The sequence below is a fragment of the Egretta garzetta genome, unplaced genomic scaffold (assembly GCF_000687185.1).
Source record: "Egretta garzetta isolate BGI_Z169 unplaced genomic scaffold, ASM68718v1 scaffold240, whole genome shotgun sequence".
In the NCBI taxonomy this organism is placed as follows: domain Eukaryota; kingdom Metazoa; phylum Chordata; class Aves; order Pelecaniformes; family Ardeidae; genus Egretta; species Egretta garzetta.
This window is the reverse complement of record NW_009258480.1, coordinates 531,299-552,573: the sequence shown is the minus strand read 5'-3', so window position 1 is coordinate 552,573 and position 21,275 is coordinate 531,299. Positions and strand designations below refer to the sequence as shown.

The 21,275-nt window shown below is 32.9% G+C and overlaps 1 protein-coding gene across 3 annotated transcripts in view; it reads right to left on the bottom strand.

The window, feature by feature from the left end:
* CSMD3 (CUB and Sushi multiple domains 3) overlaps positions 1-21,275 on the bottom strand; it is a 699,407-nt gene that overhangs the window by 276,719 nt on the left and 401,413 nt on the right. For all 3 annotated transcript variants that reach the window (XM_009643918.2, XM_009643926.2, XM_035899525.1), the window contains 4 exons: positions 16,731-16,869; positions 11,482-11,669; positions 8,480-8,668; positions 1,349-1,465 (listed from right to left, as the gene is read on the bottom strand). In XM_009643918.2, the coding sequence (XP_009642213.1) occupies positions 1,349-1,465; positions 8,480-8,668; positions 11,482-11,669; positions 16,731-16,869 (633 nt within the window). The remainder of the gene's footprint in view (positions 1-1,348; positions 1,466-8,479; positions 8,669-11,481; positions 11,670-16,730; positions 16,870-21,275) is intronic.

Below are 21,275 nucleotides of genomic sequence, written 5' to 3'. Positions count from 1 at the left end.
ACAATCCTCAGTGATGGAGGTCTTATTTTTATATTATCAATAACTGTTTCTTAGAGGAATATATCATTAGTATACTTTTGCACATTTTTCATGCCCTCACAGAGAAAATTGATGAAATTCAGAATTGAACTTGCCTTTCTTTTCATTCTGTTTTCCGTATTCTTTCCAGTGCTATAGATGCAATTCTCCTTTTTGTGTTCTTATCACCTCACCCTATTTATGTTCAATTTCTCTTATGCCACCTATCTCTATTTCTGTCCTTCCCTTAACATCAAATTCTTATGCTTCTCTAGCTCTTTCCACTCATAGCACAAGAGTACTATGCAGTCACTCCCATATTTAAAATAAAATACTAACAAAAATCTAAAAGTTTGACACATCTCTTCTGATCTGTTCACAAAACCTTTCACCTGAAAGCAAGAAGGACACGTTATTTCAAGGAAATTTTGCTACCATTCCCAACTTCCTTTTGTGTCCTAAGCATTTTCTAACCTCTCCTGCATGTCTTATATTTCTTTGAAATAACTCTTACTAAGATTCTTTCTCAGAGAAAAATTAAAACCAGTATTATATCTTTATCCTGAAATCTGCCTTCAACAAATAACCATCCTTTTCTTAGAAGTTTCCTGTCCCTCAGTTTCTGTGATCACTCATTATGTAATTCTTTCTTACCTCTTTAAATGTTCTCTTATTGGGTTCCCTTATTTATTAGTTTTCCCTCTACATTCTTTTCTAAACTATATTATTTATTAAATTTATAAATATGTATTAAACTGCCATTTATATGTTGCCACTGTGAAAATGTGTCTCAGTAAGCCAAAACAGTTTCATTTTCTTCAAAATAATAGGACTTTTCTTTCTGACATTTCCTTGTCGACAGTTAGTCATAATGTAAAATTTAACATAATGAGCAATCTCTTAAACAAGTCCTTTCTCATTAACTTCATTCTTTTTTTTTAATGCCATTATATGCATAACATCTTCACTTAAGTCTTCACTTTAGATTCTTCTGTTGAAACCAAGTCTAAATACCAAAGACTACTTCCAGCTAATCTCTCTCTAAGATAAGGCATTTCCTCCCCAACAAAGAAAAAGCATTCATCCTCTTTCACCTGTATGATTTAATGTGCATGCATCTAACTCTATTACTCGGCCTATAAACTTTTAGGGACTTTCTGTTCTGTGTAAAGCATTAGGGCCTATTTCACACCTGGAATTCTAGGAATTACTACAATAAAAATCAACAAAACCAAACCCCAGCAACTCAGTTCCTAGTTCATTGCTGTTAACCTAGACCTATGTAGTGTAGCACAGAATATGGTGGGAAAAGAGAAAAGGATTTGTTTACCTTTTCCATGGGTAACATCCACAGTCCATGTACAATTCAGTGAATTTGGATACAGATCAGGGTAACCAGGGGACAAAATTGTTCCACTAGGTCCTCTAACATCTCCACCACATAAAGCTAGAAATAACATAGAAAATAATAGTAAAATATTATAAAACTTACAGTTGAGATAAAATATAAGAAAACAATTTTTTAAAAGCTTCTGTCTTTAAAACTACTTAAAAATTATTGGTCAAATGATTAAGCAATCCGACATATAAATACAGCCCTTTTTATACAATATAAAAAGAAATATAATCAATGAATAATTAACATGCTTTTTACCAAGTATTAACAAAATGAAAACCAAGTTTCCTTAGCTGTTTTTTTTCACATTTTTTTGAGACTCTGTGAAAGTCACACTTTCATCAGGAAGATGAAGGCAGAAGCACATATGGAGCCGAACAGTATCACTTTAGCTAGAAGCTAAGGCTGCAGAGTTAAAATGGCATAGAGTGGATCTTGCTATTGAAGAATTACTGACTGAAAATATTATTGCAGGGAAGCATGACAACCTTTCTAATTACTGGATATACATCTATAATACAAGTGATAATGACAATTGCCAATATATGAATAAGTCTTTCTCTGGTATCAATAGTGACTTTGTAAAAGTAATCAGTAATTGAGCAATATAAAAGTTAAATTACAGCTAGAATTAATACAAAATACAAAAATAAATCTTGGCATAAATATCTTCACAATTCACCATGCCATTTTAATGGTGAATTTTCCATTCCAGAACTTTTGGAATACTAAATTAATCAAGTAATTTTTAGTAGTGAAGAGGCTCTTTTGCCTTAGAATTATCTTTTGTCAATAACAGTAATTAAAACTCAGTACCAGAGTTATTAAATCATAATTCTCTAAATATAGATTATCTCAGAAGGGCATACGTGATAAAACAAACTATTGTTTCTACTTTATTTTTTCTTCATGATGAAAAACATCTATTCTTTTTATTTTTCTTAACCTAATCATATGCATTGCCCAAATTATTTTTAAAAAATATTCCAGGATACAAAAAAACAGTAAACTATGTTATTGCCGCCAGATGTAAGTCAAATAATATAGACTGTTTTAGGAAAGTTGGTTGCAATTCTTAATATGAGCAGCCCTTTCAAATTATTTAACACAAACTCTCCCTCTTCAGCCTTATGTAGTCAAGCTCTCAAGCAGTGTCCTTTCAGAATTTTTATTGGTATCAACCATAGTTCCTCTGAACCTGCACCTTAACCTAAGCCAGTATTCAGCATTCTCATTTTTAAAAAGGTTTTATGTCTAGTAGACTCTAAAGCTGTTGAAAGGGAGTTTGTCTCCAATTCCACTTGACACATTTTCCATTTCTGTGACCACAGCATTACTGATTGCAAGCATTTACCTGCCATAGTCTTGTCTTGTCATCAAAGCTGTGCTACACGAATATATTGCTAGGACACTTCGCATTAGATAAGGGTTTTTTTGGGGTTGCTTTGGTTTGGTTTTTTTTTCCCCACATGTCCTCTGTTCTGGTTTTAACATATTTATATTTTACTGCAGAAGTCAGTCTGTATGTCTTCCTGCAGAGGTCAGCTTGTATAGCTAGTTTAATACTTGTTCACAGAGAAGCCTCTTACCTCTTAAATTTGCTTTTTATACCATGAAATAAAACTCAACAACCACTAACTATGTTCTTTGTCATCCGAGGCCTTTGAATAAGGTTTACTACCTATTTAAAACTAATTTATTTTGATGTAGTACAAGTCAGTCTCAGAGTTATGAAGGGTATAATAATATGAAGTTATCAAGAAAACTGGATGTGTGAAGGTCACCATATCCAAGAAAGACAGAAAACTATGATTGGAATGCATTTGTTATTTTAGTAAGGCAAGAGAAAATAATACACATATATATAAATACATGTATCCATGTATTTCTACATATGGTGTTCACTAGCAATGCAGTAGAAAAAAGCCATATCATCGTCCCTTTTTAACCTTACTGAAGATGGTGATATCTGGGAAATTAACATTTTCCACATTTTCAAATTATATCACCTACCATTTTGATATATAAAGATTTTTCAAGAGACTAGCCATAGGTCACCAACCACAACTCAGAAAATAACATACAATAATATATCTCCATTTTCTCTAAAAAGGGAAAATATATGTAAGAAGAGAAGCCTTTGGAAATAAAAATACTTTTTTTAGTAAGGTTAGTTTGCTGCAAGTAAAAATAATTGAAAACGCTTTGTTTTCAAAGGTGATGGGAAGAGAAAACACTAATTTATAATTGATTAGTAATAGTTATTAGTTTTACAAATGGTTTCAAGCATCATCAAGGAAAACTAGTAACATATGCTAGTTCAGAAAGAAACAGAGTGAAAAAAAGATAAATCTGTTTATACACAGATGTGTTTGTGTATATGCAAATCTAAATGCAAGTATATTTTCATGTCCTGCACATATATATAGAGGCCTCATTACATTCATTTCTTTAACTCCAACTTCAAACTAAAAAACTAATTTTAAGGTGATTTTCATTTACTGTGTAATTTGATAATAAAGGGAAATGTAAATATAGCTAAAAATTTCTGAAACAGTGAATTAGAATTTGAATCTCACATACTGTGCTTCATAGATAAGAAACTTCAGCATCTGTCTTCCCTAATTACAGAATACGTAATGTGTCTTAAAAGGGGATGCAGTCAAATAGTAACAAGTAAATAATATGGGCATCAAATTATTATAATCAGCTTCCAGAAGGAAACCTTGAATTTGAGTTATATCACAGAAGAAACTAACCTAATAGAAACTAGTTTAGTCTAGATTACTGACAACGTAAACTGTTGTATTTTTACTTTCTTATTTAAATCTAAACGAGACCAAGTCATGCTACCATCCATGTCCAATTCTGTCACCTACCAAACTGAAAATTGTATTTTTACTTTCTTATTTAAATCTAAACGATTAAACCAAGTCATGCTACTATCCATGTCCAATTCTGTCACCTAGCAAACTGAAATTTTGAAGCAGATTTTTTGTACATAACACGTCTGTTATATTTCCTGGATATGTTCCTCATGGTACTGCACAAGTCATATTTACTAATTCATTTTTATATCTAGGTGTTTTCAATATAAAAATTAAATATTTTCCATCTTACTTGAACATTTTTATTCCTATTTATTAATTTTCTTAAGTAAATTAAGATCAAGTGGAATGACAATATTTTTCTTACTTCAAGTAATGAATATGGATTATTATATATTAGCATTCAACTTCACGTTATGATGAAGGGAACAAAAAAGCACTTTACACTCTTAATTTGGTATCTAACTTTTATGTTAATTTTCCAGTCATTTTTAACGGTATTAATACAATACTTCATATATTGGGTAGAATAGTTTTTTTCACATATATTAAAAACTTAAAACTAAAATTCTATTATAATATTCATATAGAGAGGACATTATGAGGCAAAATTTTTTCTTATTTCTTTATCATTGGGAAGAAATTACAGTAAAGAAATTCAGGGTGTCCAGACAGTGAATCATATGTAGGTATTAGACAGGAATGATGTAAATGTAATACAACTAAAGTTTTCTAAAGAAAGCTCAAAGCCATCTATTTTCTATTGACTATTTTGTGAAGGTCTGTACAGATTCTCATTTGAAAAAAACAGTTCTTATTTATTGGTATGTTTGTTTTCCTGGGTAATATTAATATTATTAATAATGGAAATAGACTATTAATACTAATATACTGATACTAATGCCATTAATACTAATATACTAATACCAATATATTTCCATGTTTATGGTATATAGACCAAACCACATCTTCAGATGAACTATTTCAAAATAAATAAATGTACACAGTAATGTTGATTGTTTTCCTCTGGTCTGTGTGGATAAAATAGCTATTTACCTGTGAACCAAAGAAGGAAAAAAAAATTGGCAAAAGTCTAGGCCTTGATCAGTGCCACCTCTTTTGAGAAGAAATACAAAGGTATTTTGCCAAGACATCTATCCAGAAATTGGTCATATTTAACAACACTAAAGTTAAAAATTAACAGTATCTTTGTAACAGTCTACAGACTGATTCATTTCTTGAAAAGAGACTGATTCTTTGATAGAGATCGTAGGTTATATTTTTAATTCTTTGAAGAAGCCTTAATTTTATGGTTGCATAACTTATTTTAACACAGTGGAGTTGCTGCCTTGAAAACTGTAAAATACTGTATACATTTTCTTGAAAATACTGTATTTTCTTGAAAATACTTGAAAGTACTGTGTAAATTCAAGTAGCTTTCACCACAGTGAAAGGATGAGAGGTAATGGATCTAACTATAAGATGGGAAGTTGTCAGTAGAAGTTAAGAATTTTTATTGCGTGGTCAAACAATGGGACAGGTTGCTCAGAGAAGAAATGGAATCTCCCTCCTTGGAGATAAAACTCTGTTGTGTAGGAACCTGAGCAACCTGATCTAACATCCAAATCAAACCAGCTTTTTGAGGTGTGGGTTTGGACTACATGGCATTCTGAGGTTCCTTTCAGCTATAACTGTTCTGTGATTCTGAAAATATTTTCCTGAAGTATTTATCTTTAAAGAGCAGAAATAGATTCTACTATCCCCATAGGTCTAACTTTGTTGGGTGGTTTGAGGGTTTTTTTTAGAAATGCTTTGCTATATGTCTGTGTATATAAAACTGTGTTTGGGTATATATGTATACATGCGCACACACACACACAGAATACATATGTGCACTGAGGAATAGTGTGCATGCCTTATCTATATAGATACACATGAAAATCAAAACTAAGGAAATTACCTATGGAATCCTTCATGCATATCAATTATTCAAACATGAATGAATTATACAGCCTGTTATAATCACCCCCTCAGGCCAGTCTTTAAGGAAGAAAACAGTTTGTTTGTTCATTTTTAAACTATCATTCTCAGTATTGTCTGAATGTTCATGTAGATAATGAAGTGTGACTTCCCTGATAAGCTTTTTGTGATGCTTATCTGTGTAACATCCAAACACATCATGAAAAAATCAGTTTACACTCCTTCAAGGAGTAGAATTGCAGTCAACACAATCTTCTACTTTGAGAAAAAACTGGTTCTAAGACTAAATTTTTTTCCTTTTCTACACCCTTCTCCTCCTCCAAAACACTTACACTCATGAATTATCATGATCTTTCTGCACAATTATCATGATCTGTCTGCATATCATTACATGATGTAATTATTAAAAAGAGATGCAATTATCAAAAGGAACAATAATGAAAGAACTTTTTTCCTCAGGAACTGTCAGAGTAATTTATTGAATGAGCAGGAACAGTGACCAATGTGTTTATTAGTGGCATGATTAATACAAACACATGCTTGCAGTTTATGCGAAGAACAGCCCATTTAGCAAATACCCTGTTTTCCCTGGGGTTACAAGGACTCTGGATCCTGTTTAAAAACATTTCACCAGAGAAGAAATTCAGCAATGAAATTAAAATTAATTCAACCATGAATTGATTAAATTTACTAGAATAAATGTACTCAATCCTGCCTTTAGATCATATTTATTCAGTGGACAATTGGCATTTAGCAATGTGCTCTGGAGAAAAAAATCTCATTTACTTAATGAATTGCATGCTAGTTCAGCATCTTGAAGAAGAAATTTATCACAATGTGTAAGTTTATTTCACATCAGAGCACAGTATTCATAAGGAGTGTGTTAATACTGTTTGTTTTAGGTGGTTACCATCTAGTGCCTATCACTGTAAAAAAACACATCTTAAGTTTATTTGGCAAAATATAGTCCCCTTGACTGTAAGCTGTGGGAACCATGTGATTATTCATTCCAAGAACCTGACCAAGAATCAGTATCATTTAGGAAATGGGCTTGCTGAATTACAGGGTGAAATTTTCAGGAAAGTGATTATTCATGCCCCTTTCTACCACCAGAAATCTTGAGTATCATCCTACAGTGACATGTTCAACCTCTTGAAATATAAAACCTGAAGGATTTTCTAACTAAATAAGCTGAAGGCCAAGAAGGCCCCCATCATTTTAGACAAAAAAACTACAGTGAAAACGAATATATTTCCATATGGCAAATCACACATGATTCAGTGAGCTTTTTTGTTATTCTTCATTCAAATTCAGATTTTTCTTCCTAAATGAGTGTCCTGAGACACTAAGAACTGTTTTAGAAAAACATACTATCATGTGCATTTTGTACCTCATAAAACTTGAATAGATTTTTTTTGTATTAAATACTACCCTAGAATAAAGTGGTTTATTCCTGATAACATTTTTATCATCAGAAAAGCTTGTACCATGCTTAAAGGAAAAAAAAATATTTTGAGAGGAAAACATTTCAAATACTCACCTTAATAAAGCATTACAATATATGTTCTTAATATAAAATAATTGATATCACCCTAAGAAAATGGATTAAAATGAACAATTCAGATAAGAAGAGATGACTGAAACTATTAGCTAATTTTTCAAGCAGACTTTTTTAATGATATGGTGGAGACTCCAAAATGTATGACATGTTACTCGATACCATTTTTTTCTGGTTTAAGAATCATATGCTTAATCATCAGGTATAATGTGTCCCTAATCAATTCCTACTGTGACTGAAGGGTGTGTTGTTCTGTTAACAAGCTACAAACACAGTGATCAACATGAAATGGAAGAAAATGCAATTTTTGAGTCAGGTATAAATAAATTGCATCTCATGTTTTATATGTCAGCACACCTGCGTCCATAGATGGATACCCAAACACAAATATTGGTAGCTTGCAGTAAGTAAGTGCTTTACAAGCAGATATACATTAACTGGCAATCAGTTAGCTCACAGTAACATATATTCAGATAGACATATCTTCAATTATCTGCTGATTTAAGGAATTACATATTATTCTCTACTTTTATTACTAAATATCTCATCACACAGAGCTATATTATATTTATTTCCTTTAACTATTCTTTTTTTTAATAGAGGTTTATTGAGCTCCAACATTTGACCTATTTTGACTAATAATAGTTTACAAAAAATGTGTATATTTTAAGGTACTCTATTTTATCCATTCATCCTTACCATCACACGTTGGGAGTGGGTGACTCCACCAGTGATTTTTTTCACATAACAAAGGCTCCTCATGACTCAGCCTATAACCTGGATCACAACTAAATGAGACAGTGGAACCAATAGAGAAGTCATGTCCATAACGACGTCCATGCACTGGTATGCCAGGATCCAAACAAGAATAAGTATTAACAGTTACACCTAGATTAAAACAAACAAACAAATAAACAAACAAACAAACAAAGGTAAATAGACAACTCTTAGGGTTTTTAAAAATTAATTTAGAGTAATTCACTCTGCTGTGAGTGGGGGTGACCGTTTCACTATCACACATTTTCAGTGAATTGTTCTTGCACTATGTTTCTCTGTGTTACCGTTAGAAGATGCTACGGATAATGAATTGCATCCTGCCACTGTTGCAGAGAAAAATATCCATCATGTACAGGATATTTACTTTGATCCTAACTCAATAACATTAAGTGATTTTGTCCCTGATGCTGATGTTGAAAAGCTTTGGTGATCACTCAGAATTCTGATTTCCAGCCTTTATTTTTTCCTGATGAAACTTTGTTATCCAAATGATTTTTATTTCTTTTTATATTTATCCTTGAAATATATACATTATCAATTATTTACATAAATAATTCTCATACCTACTATTATTTTATATATAAGATATGGAGAAGATAAAGAATAGCAGAAAAAAAAGAGTAAAGAGAAATTGACTTGATAAAGAGAATTTTAATGTGCGCTAAAAATTTAAAACTTTTACATTATTTCCCACTGAGAAGTTTAACTTCATTACAAAAGAATCATGAAAAAAACAAAGAAAGAAATAAAAAACTCTAGAAATATTACAAAATTTAACAAATAAGGAGAAGTATTCAGTGTAAGATTTTTATGGATGTTATTCCTTTTATTCCTACAGAAAAGCCATAAGATATCCTTCCTTACATAGAAATTCAGTTTGGAAAGAAATACTTAGCATAGAAAATAAAAGCATATAAAAGACTTCAGCTTTCAAGTGGATATTTAAAGAGAGAAATGCTGCATAGAGGACCGTTAATCATTATTATTATCTGGAAATGGCAAATCAGAACTGGGTTGTACTGCATAATGTAAGATGATGAACCAGTAAGAATTAAACAAAAATAAAGTTAATACTAGATGTGTAAGGATAGCCATCCTTCAAAATGGATGAGAACTTAACAAAAGTCATCACTTTTTCACCATGAAGCAGTTGATACAAAAGGAATTATGTGGGTGAAGGCTAGAAGAGTAAAGAAATGAGGAAAAATAATAGATTTTTTTTTGCGGTAAACAGCCAGAACCTGAAATTCATTGGAGTCTAAATCAGCCAAAATTTTATTTGGCAAAGTCACCTCCACATATATTGTATTTAATAGCTTTATCATTAGTCTTCAGGAATCATGAAAATCGCAAAAAAAAAAAAAAACTGTAAAAATTAAGAACAATACGAAAATTGCTTAGTGGCAGTTCCAACAACTAGGAGTATGGCACAGAAATGAATAGATGTGCTCATGACCTCAAAGAAGCAAATTAGACAGTAATTACAGAAAAATATTATGCCAGATGAAAATATGACTTATTACAATAAAAGGTATACTTAGAAAAAGAAAAAGTGAATGACATGAAAATATATCAACTTATATGCATTTTAAGAATTCATAAAGTATGAAATCTTACAGATATTTTCTGCAGTGTAGTTTATATGACTGTGATAGGGAAAAAAAATACTTGTATATATAAGAACAAATCACATATGCAGGTTTTTAGATCCCTAAAAATACATAATCAAGCAGTTCCATAGCTTGATTTTCAGCTCATTAGTGTAAACTGCATTTTCCATTACCTTCAGTTAGAGCTGCAAGTACATCAATCAGGACAGCAATTCAGGTATGTGCTTAGATTTTCATAATCTTCCTCATCTCATGCAGTTTTAGAATCATAGAATCACAGAATCATAAAAATATAGAAACTTTTTATGTTCGAAAAGACCCTTAAGATCATCAAGTCCAACTGTTAACCTTACAATACCAAGTCCACCACTAAACCATGTCCCTAAGCTCCACATCCACCCATCTTTTAAATACCTTCAGGGTTGGGGACTCAACCACTTCCCTGGGCAGCCTGTTCCAATGCTTGACAACCCTTTTGGTGAAGACATTTTTCCTAATATCTGACCTAAACCTCTCCTGGCACAACTTGAGGCCATTTCCTCTTGTCCTATCACTTATTACTTGGTAGAGGAGACTGACACCCACCTCGCTACAACCTTCCAGGTAGCTGCAGAGGGCAATAAGGTCTCCTTTCAGCCTCCTTTTCTCCAAGCTAAACAACCCATTCCCTCAGATGCTCCTCATAAGACTTGCACTCCAGACCCTTCACCAGCTTTGTTGCCCTTCTCTGGACATGCTACAGCACCTCAATGTTCTTCTTGTAGTAAGGGTCCCAAAACTGAACACAGTATTCGAGGTGCAGCCTCACCAGTGCCGAGTACAGGGGCATGATCACTTCCCTGCTCCTGCTGGCCACGCTATTCCTGCTACAACCACGATGCCATTGGCCTTCTTGGCCACCTGGGCACGCTGCCAGCTCATATTCAGCTGGCTGTCAACCAACACTCCCAGGTCCTTTTCTGCCATGCAGCTTTCCAGCCATTCTTTCCCAAGCCTGTAGCGCTGAGTTTTATATGCACAAAAATGTATTGTATAAAAGATAAGAATAAGAACACATAAAAACAACATTCAGAAGAAAGGCATCTGCTTCCCATTCCCAACTTCTGATTCTTAAAACATGGAGTAGTACAACAATAACGTTAAATTGTAAGTGACATTACTGGTCATCCCTTTTGCAGTTTAACATCACTAAATCTTTCTCAGTTTGAGAAATAACATTAATATACCAAAGATGACACCTGTGCACCTTTATATATTTATTACTAGGATAAGCATTGATGGGGAAATCAAATAATACAATTCAGAATTACTTACTTTCATAGTGAATCTTGAATCCATTGTTAGAACGACTGTTGTCAGTTGTGAAGAGAAGATAAATGAAATTGCTACTGCTAAACAGGAATTGTGGGACCTGTGTACCGTTGTAAGATCCCAGAAGTGGAGATAATAAATTTGGTCCATCATGAACTTCCAAAACATCATAATTGAGTTCTGTCTGAAATCTGGAATTTAGGAATCAGACAGAGGCGCAAATATAAGAAGCAGTTAAAACAAATTCATTAAACCCATACAAAGTAAACCAAGTTTTAAAACTATGCTCCTTTCCTGGTAATATTCCCTTAATTATTTCTCCACATACCTATTTTACAATTATCCCATATAATATCATAATAAAATTTCATGTTAGTGTCTTAGTAAGATGAGAAATAAGCTTGAGCTGGTTTGTATTTCAGGGAACAGGAGCCAGAAACACATGTTTGTTAGCAAAGATGAATATTACTTGCATATAATATTTTATAGCACGAAATTATTTTTCTTTTTTGAAAAACTAAGTACATTTTATAGAGGAAATGTTTATGCATTCTTTTATTATATCCATTCCATTTGGCACAAATATCATCAAGGTACTTTATATTATCAAAGAATCATACTCTGAGCATCTACGTTTAAAATCATCTATAAGCAGGGATAAAGGAATTACTTAAGTCTTCTCTGAGACTCCAGTGGCTTTGTGCCAGTTGAGGTTCAGTCCAAAGTAGTGGCAGAAATTATGGGAAAAAAAGAAGAAATCCTATTTAGATGGCACTATAAAGCAAAATGCCTGGTTAGGACAGAATGTGTGCTGTTTCTCTCAAGGAAAAAAAATCAGTGTGGCAGTGCTGCTAGATACATCCTTGCTTGCTTTGTTTTAGATGGTATCAGCAATCCCAAACACCTGTTTGGTATCTTGACTGGTTTCTTTCTTGCTATGACAGACCTTACATCAATCATACTGCTTTAATGGACTCTCTGATGGATTATTGAAAAACCCTTTCAGAATTAAAAAGAAACAATTAACAGCAGGATCCTACAAGGACCCTTCAGATATTCCTAATTCTCTCTCTGATTCACTTAGATGCTTAATTCGGCTTTGTGAAATACATTTAAGGAACTGCATGACTAATGCCAATGTACTGAAGAACTCTATATTTTAGTATTTATGTACCATGAGACTGAGTCTAAAGATCTGAAGGAGTCTCGTGAAAGACAAGAAGCCAAATTAAACCTCCAAAAACTGTGTTTTCTTTTATCCATGTCCCAGTCCTATGAAATAACATAGAAAAGAGCACAGAAATAAAGTAAGGAGTTACAGAAATGAAGCAGGATAAGCTTAGAAGCAGAACTGAAAATTTCTTTTTTTGCTAGTTCCCTCATGATCTTACAGTGATAGGTTGCTAAAAAGCTTCTAGGCAATAACTTGCATTTTCCAGTACTTGTTTTTCCCACTAATCCATGCAAACCAGAAGCAATCTTGGAAACAGATCATTTAGCCTTGCTCTACTTTCTTTAATTCCTTTATCAAATGCATACTTAAGACAGAAATTGTAAAAAGGCATTGAATTCATAAATGCAAAACAACTATCAGGCCAGTCAAGACGTGACGAAATTGAGGCTCCAAAGACATAACAGAAATCCTATCATAAGTACTCATTGCTCAAAGAGTACATACAATACCACAAACAGAAGAAAAATAAGGAGATGAAAAAAATGAGTAAGCACCCAAGAAAAAAAAAAGTGAGGACAGTTTTTTAGTGAGGTGAGCTGAATTTTGAAGAGGGGATTATGTGCAATGCCTTTGCTTTGTTGTTTGGCTCAGAAAAGTGATCAAATAAATTAAATTTAATTTATAAAGGTGATGCTTACAAATTTTTTTCCTTGGAATCCTTTCCTCTTGCTGAACAACTTATCTGATGTCATTTGATTGACAATGACAATAATGGTGGTTACATACCACCTGTTTATTATCTGATGTGATAAAGCAGTACAGATTTATGGGAAACTGAATAAAAAAATACTTTGTGCTCATGTAAGACCACTCCAATGCTCTTTCCTACTTAACTAGCCACTCTTCTTAAATTAACCTGGATGGCTTAATTACTATGCGAGGTCTATTCTCATGGAGGACTCACAAAAATTCATTAAAGCAGATAGGAGTGAAACAAACTTTAACACAGGAGGTGACACTCGTGTTTTTATCTTCTTTGAACACATAAAGTTGATTTAATATCTACCACATGCATCTTGGTTTGTAAGAGACATCCTATTAACTCAAAGCAGGGCCAGGATATGAGTCCTGCTGACTCATTAGTAAATGTGACTAGTACTCCAATGAGTATTTCTCTGATTAACATCCCTAGTATTTAAATACTCATAATTAGGCTTCATGATAAACTTTTCATTACAATGAAGAATGGTGCTCACATTTCTCACTTCTATCATTTCTATTTGACCTTAAAAGCTACTGATTTACAACAAAAATCCAGCAGATTATCTACTGTAGCTATGCCTGTAGAACAGGAGCAAACTATTTAGAGTATACATGCACAATCATAAAACAAAATATGGAAAAGTTATTATGAAACCTCTGAAAGCACAAAAATTAATAGTAATTATTATTCAATTTGTCTGTAGACCTCTTTCTTTTCTCCTATATTTCTGGCTCCATGGCACAGGAACACTTTAGCATAGTCATAGAATGCAGCACCTCGCATATATGCAGTCATAAGAAGGGAGTCATAGGAAGATAGGAAGACGGGACATTAAAAGCAAATAAACTACTGTGCAAGTGATAAATTGATGTAATGGTAAAGTGTCACTCTGCAGGAAATATGTATTAGTAAGAGCTGTTCCCTTCCTCTTAGAAAATTCAAAAATAAAGGATGTAAAGATTCTAGACGTGTACTATAAATGTTTTACCCTGACTGAGAAACAAACAAAAAAACCCTTTCAAATGCTATACATATTGTGGAAGTATTAGTACTTGCACCAAGGAAGGTTAGAAAAACTGGTTTTTTGTTGTTTTTCAGGACAGAAGTGAAGTGTAAAGAACTGGATAAAATACAAGTTTATTTTTTTTAACCAAATGGGCAAGCCATTTGGCTGTAGTTTTAAATGTGTATATTTCAACAAAATTCATCTTCTGCCTTAAGAAAGTCCAACTGAAGATTTACAAGCAGAAGGAACAGAACAAGGACAGTCAGACTAGAATGAGTCTTTAAGAAGCTAATGTATTAATGTCTCAGAAAGTAAATTTAAGTTATGCAAAAAATAATAAAGCCTAAGTAAAAAGACTAACATTAGTAGCTTACAAAATGTTTTCTTTCAGAATGTTGAAAAGATTTATTTCATTATTTGTTTTATGTAATAACTTTTTATTTACATAACAAACATGTAATTATATATCTAGGGTGCATTTGTGTATATAGACATATATAGACGTATTTTTATGAGTATCCCTGCACAGAAGTACATAAGCATACACACAGCTATAAGTAGGGCCTCTCTGGATTCACCTTGCTGCATCTGAGCAATATGCATATCAGTCCAATTTATGGCAAGTGAGAAGAGAGTCAAGAATGATCAGTAATGGAAAAAAAAAGTGTCATAATGTCATAATGAGATTAGGTTATAAGGAGGGTAGGAGCACTCTCTGTGATCTGAAAGGATCATATCTTATTCTTGTTGTTCTTACTTACAAGAGAAATAGAGATTGTGCAATTTTATGACAAGGCATTAAGGCATTACAAACAAATAGTGTACACAGGAGTCTGTCAGATTTAATGAAACTCAGGTGCAAAGCAAAAAAATCCAGCTTACAGAGAATTTTGCAAATAAAAAGTCCATTGCTTTTCACTTTGAAATTACTATCCACATTAAATGCTTACTTGAAAATGAAATGCTGAATTAAAAATAAATTTTTTGAAATTATATTTTTATTTTAAAAACCTTGAGTTAATGAATGTTCCAAAATTTTTATTTTTAATTTTGATTTACAAGTCAATGAAGAAAACGAATAATTTTCTTTTAATTTTGAACTAATACGAGTTTGATTAATTTCTTGATGATGGAGTTACTCACTTCTGTATTTTAATTAGAAAAATTTGGTAGAGCTTCATTTTAAGCTGATGTAGAGCACTAGTGGTTTTGGAAGACTAGCTTTCATTTGATCTGAAAGATGGGAAATATCTTTGAAGTATGTCCTCTGATTGCATATAATGTCATGTGAACACTTTGTTATTGTGAAAACCATCGTACTAGAAAAACGATTTAAATAATCTTATAACAATGAGAAATTTTGCTAAGAGAAGATGGTAATTTTCATACCTTGCTAAAAAAACCCTTTTGAACTGTATAAAAACAAGAGATATCTTCTCTTTTAAGTTGAGTGCAACCAGTAGCGGTCAAAATGTACTGCATAAATAGCAATTTAAAAGTACTTGCATGATATTTGTGCACTATAGCTTTGATCATCAAAGGCCCTTTTTTTCCTGTATCATCACCCATCTTTATTAATATTTACAATGACAAAGAATTTAAAATATTCCTGAATATATGTAGAATACATAGCATTTTTAATTGCATATTTTGTTTTACTTTCTCATAAAGAACTTAAATGAAATATCCATGTCTTGCTACCATAAGAAATTAAGGTCCTCAGCACATTTCAGTTTTGGAACCAGGAAGGGACTTAGGTAACAAGTCAGTAATTGTAGAGAAGTGGATTGCTGCAGTAATTTGGGGAAACTGGAATTCCACCCTGAGAGTACACAGTCCTTTCACAAAAACAGATCAACTGATTTGATAATTAAATATTCACAGTGGTTAAAAATATGAATGCATTTAATTCAGTTTTCACAGTTGATTCAGTTTTTCAGAGTTGAAGATTTCACAGGTTTGAAAGAAAAAAAGTTGCTTCACAAGTAGAATTCGCCATATCAACACAGTCACAAGCAAATGAAACATATTAATCTTTAAAAACAGGCAAAATGGTATCTCAGCCAGATAGGTTTAAGTATATGCAAGAGGGTATGAATTTCAAAAGCTTTTCAGTGCATCAAAGTGGAAATTCTACTAAAGATAAAATTTATGCTCTGAAAGTACTAAGGTCTTTTGGAAAATCCTACCTGATAATACAATTGTTTGATTTTAGACATTGTGCAAATTAATGTTATGACAGAACTAATAAATCCCTGCTTTTTGGTAAAAACTGGAAAATATTAAATAAGCAAAATATTAGCCAAGACCTTTCAAATGTAATTTTGATAGAGTGTCCTGGTTCAGCTTCTATCACCCACTCACAATTCAAGGAATCTTTATAATACCCTGGCCAGCCTGGAGAGAGGATTACTCCACTGGGAGATGAAAAATGCCCACCACATGGAGCTAAAAATGAAACAAAGAGAAAGGTATAATAACACAGGCTTATTATATGTCATCCACAATTATCACTTTCAATATAGGACATCTATACCCAACAAACTAAAAAAAATCCAGTTGCAGAAAGATGCAAGAAGGCTTTGAAACTGACAGATCTGGGGTTCAGAATTATGTGCAGTCAACAGAATTAAAACCTTAGAAAGATAAACTGTTCAGTTAGCTCTGACAAAGCTTTCTACACTGTATTCTTAGAGCTATAATCTGTTTACCTGTAATAAAGGACATACAGTAAAGCACAGTGTTTAAAAATTGTCTTAACTTCTACTTTTAATTGTGAGCAGAGAGATTTAAAAAATTTGCAAAAGTTTCAGTTCAGTTTCAAGATAGAAACTAGTGAATTGTTATTTTAGCTTTGACATGAATCCACTGTCTTACCACATACATACATTTTGCTTCTTATGTTGGCAGTTCAAGTACCTCATTCATGAAAAAGAGATACTTACCATTCTTACAAGATTAGTTGATATTTTTGAAACATTTGGCAAATATACATTAAATACTGTAATACATACATCTGCAAACAGAATTACTATAAATAACATGTAGTTTTTCTCTCAGAGACAGTGAGTAAATAAGCTAGGAAAACTGTATTAAAACAATTGAAACCAAAGTTGTTGGTAAACATATTTAAAGTTTTTCAATGGCTTAATGACACATTAATTACAGGAATAATCTCCACAGCTCTAGGTATTACAAAGATGTAGAACATTTCTTTGATAACAATTCTTCTTAAACAGTTGAAGAGAACCTGGTACAGAATGAGGGAAGTTTCCATTAGCTGATCAGTGTTAAGACATCTAGTCATAAGGCAGAAGAAAGATTCTCAGAAGTAATAATTTGCCTGATGCTAATTTTGGCTGTGGAGAGTTGTAGTCTATCCCAAAGATGTCATAATCTCCCAGGTGGGAAGAGTAAGAGCCAATACTGCTAAAAGACAGATCTTTTAGGTTTAAGTCTTGCAAAGCTTTGTGCAGGTTTCTAATTTCATGGACGAATGCAAACCCATTACATCTGATGGATCTACATGTGGATGTAAAGTCAAGTGCACGTGTGATCAGACTTTTGTGAGATCATCTCCTCAATGGTATGGATAGATGAGGAAAAGATTGTTGGAGTACCTGGCATGGTTTTGTTTATTTGTTTTCAGTACAAGATTTATATTCCCTAAAAGAGAAATTAATTCACAGAATTATCTTGTATTCTAGACATCTAAGAAATGCAGTAATTCCATCACTAGAAGTATTAACTTTTTAAAAATAGGTACAAATCATAATTTTTTTTAGCAATTTGAAATATGAGGAAATCTTATGAATTTAATGCACATTCAGTGTGGTAAATTAAACATAGATTGTTCAGCACACATGTAGATATCTGCAACAGACCATATCTATGTATTTTTCTATATGTGTATTATGCATATATGTGAATCTATTAAACAAAACTATATAGACAAATATACAAAACAAGTGTCTCCTTTATCCACAGGAGGCAAGACAGAAAAGCAGCTGATCTCTTAACATATTTTCCTCTAGAATAATAATATATTTTCCCTGAGTTACAATGTTATGCGTCAAATAACTAATTTCAATTACTTATTCCTGTGACAAAATAATTTGTAAAATTCTCGACTCAAAACCTAAACTTTTTCACTCACTGAAGTGCTTGCAAATTGCTGACCTTCTGAATCTAGCGACTTCAGCAAAAACTATTGTGAGTAGGGGTAACTTGGGGTTTTAAATTATTATTATTATTTTTTTAACTAAAATGGATTACCTAGAATGTTAAGTATAGAAGAGGGAGTTAGGACGAATATTTTAAAAAATTTTTTTCACAGTTGCACTTAACTTGTGTGAGTGAGCATTACTTGCGACCTTATGAAGAGACCTAATCAAGATTTCTTTGACGAAAATGCAAGGTGATAAGGATATAATAGCATGAGTTGATTTTCACTAGACTACCACAACAGCATAAACATGTAAAGCCTTATTTAGTGTACCAGATTATAATTTAGAACCTGGGAAATGTAAGATATATGTTATTTATTTTTTGCCACAAATATGTTTTCCATGATGGTTAACAAAGCAGCATTTAAAAGAGGAAATCACTACATAAAGCATGCTCTTAAACTGGTGACCACAGCCTCAAATGATGAGCAGTCTACATTTTCTTTATTTATTATATATATTGCTGACTGTTTTATGGAAAACAAAATCTGCAGAATGTATTAGCTATTAAGTTCAGACTTCACATCAAAACTCATTTCCTGTCATGAATCCTTTTTATCAGATCTATTTATATGTCCTCTATGTGAGGCAAAGAAGAAAACAAGCAACATACATTTCAGTGCCTTACACAAGTAGGCAGAAGCAAAATTAATTGCTTCTCTAAAATGTCAGCCATGAAGAAGTATGTAGCACCTTTGTGGACAGTGCTAATTCATACAAAGCAGACAAAAAACGTGAACCATTTAGATCATTCTTTTCCATTACAATCTGTTGTGTGGTACAGATGTGCGCTGATGCAACCTGGATGAGAACAAAAATTTATTTGTCAAAGAGTTCTTAACAACACAGAATCAAACACTGGATATCCCATATTCTAGAGGAAGTCCTAACAAAACTACCCATTTTTTCTGTGTTATATAAATAAGAATTGAAGTAACTGGATGTCAGTGGATTCTCCAGGTTCAGCTTAAGAAGGTTATCAAGCAATATAGTCTTTTACCTCATTATAACTCCTCATTGAGGAGATGGTTCTCGGGGGACTCGAAACAATTATTTGCTCTCTTTTAGCTATATTTCCACAAAATATTCTGGCCATACCAATCCCACTACTGGAGTAAGGGTACTGTATTCTGGAGAGCAGAACTTTTTAACACTACCAAGACGTAAAAAATATCAATGAGCAGATTCTAAGCTGCAAACTGCAGTAGAAAGTGTCATGATTAGGTGCCTTGGGGTTGAATGAAGAGATACCAGAATTAAAGATTAAACTAAAGACCTTTGTCATCTTAATCTTCTCTCTTGCATGGCATGGATATGTGCCAAGAGTGAGATTTGTTCATCTGTACAAATAGTTAGAGAAGAACATGAACTTCAGTCTGTGTGTATATATATATAAACTTTATTACACATAATAATCAAGGAGGCCAAATGGTAACTTATACACACTAGGAAAACACAATTTCTCCAGTTAGAAGTATGCTTAAATAGTTGTTTCTGATGAATATTGGTGTAAATACATTACCCTATATAACTATAAATGCATGACAGAGTTATTGTTATCATGAGCTTCTTTGCTTAATTGCTAATTAATAATTTGATCAAGCCCTAATTAGATTTGGTGACCTTCTCAGGATCTGAACCCTCAGGGACTAAACATGGTTTCTAAAGGAAAATCTTACACGTCTGTTTTTTCTGGTTTTGTTTTTGAAGATATTTGTTTGGTTTTAGTTTTATGACACTTTTCTAAACAAATTCAACAAATGACCCTGGATTTCACCAGGCCTCAAAGTTCATACACAGCTGACATAATCAAGCTGGAAAATTTCCCCTGAAATTCATTTTGTAAAGTGAAGGATAAGCTTTCTTTGTTTCTTTGCCAGTTTCACTAGACCCGTACACATATTTTTTTACATCATATGTAGACAAAGATTTTTATTTTTGCTTATGGTTTTCTTTTATTGTTGAATAAAGCACCTTAGTTAATAAAGCACTGAAAAAGAGTTATATGCTATGTGTATGGAATTTGTAACTATCTGAATGCAACAACTGTCATTTATTTCTAAACACAAGCAAATTCTTTTGGCCTGTTACCAAACACTTCAATATTCACTTGCAAAGCAAATGAGATCTGTTAGGAAACCTTCTGAAGATGATGAGAGATTAATGGATTTGAAAACAGTCCTGCAGAGATGAACTTGAGATATTGGTGGATGAAAAATTGGACATGAGCCGGCAATGTGTGCTTGCAGCCCAGAAAGCCAATGGTATCTTGGGCTGTGCAGAAAGAAGCATGGCCAACAGTTTGAGGGAGGTGATTTTTCCCCTCTTCTCTGCTCTTGTGAGAGCCCACCTGTAGTACTGCATCCAGCTATAGGGTCCCCAGCACAAGAAGGACATGGACCTGTTAGAGAAGGTTAGGAAGGCCACAAAAAAGATCAAGGGTTTAGAACACCCCTCCTATGAAGAAAGGCTGAGAGAGTTGGGGATGTTCAGCCTGGAGAAAAGCAAGCCCCCGGGAGACCTTATTATGGCATTTCAACATTTAAAGGGGGCTTACAAGAAAGACAGAGAGACACTTTATCAAGGCCTGTAGTGATAGGACAAGGTATAACAGTTTTAAACTGAAAG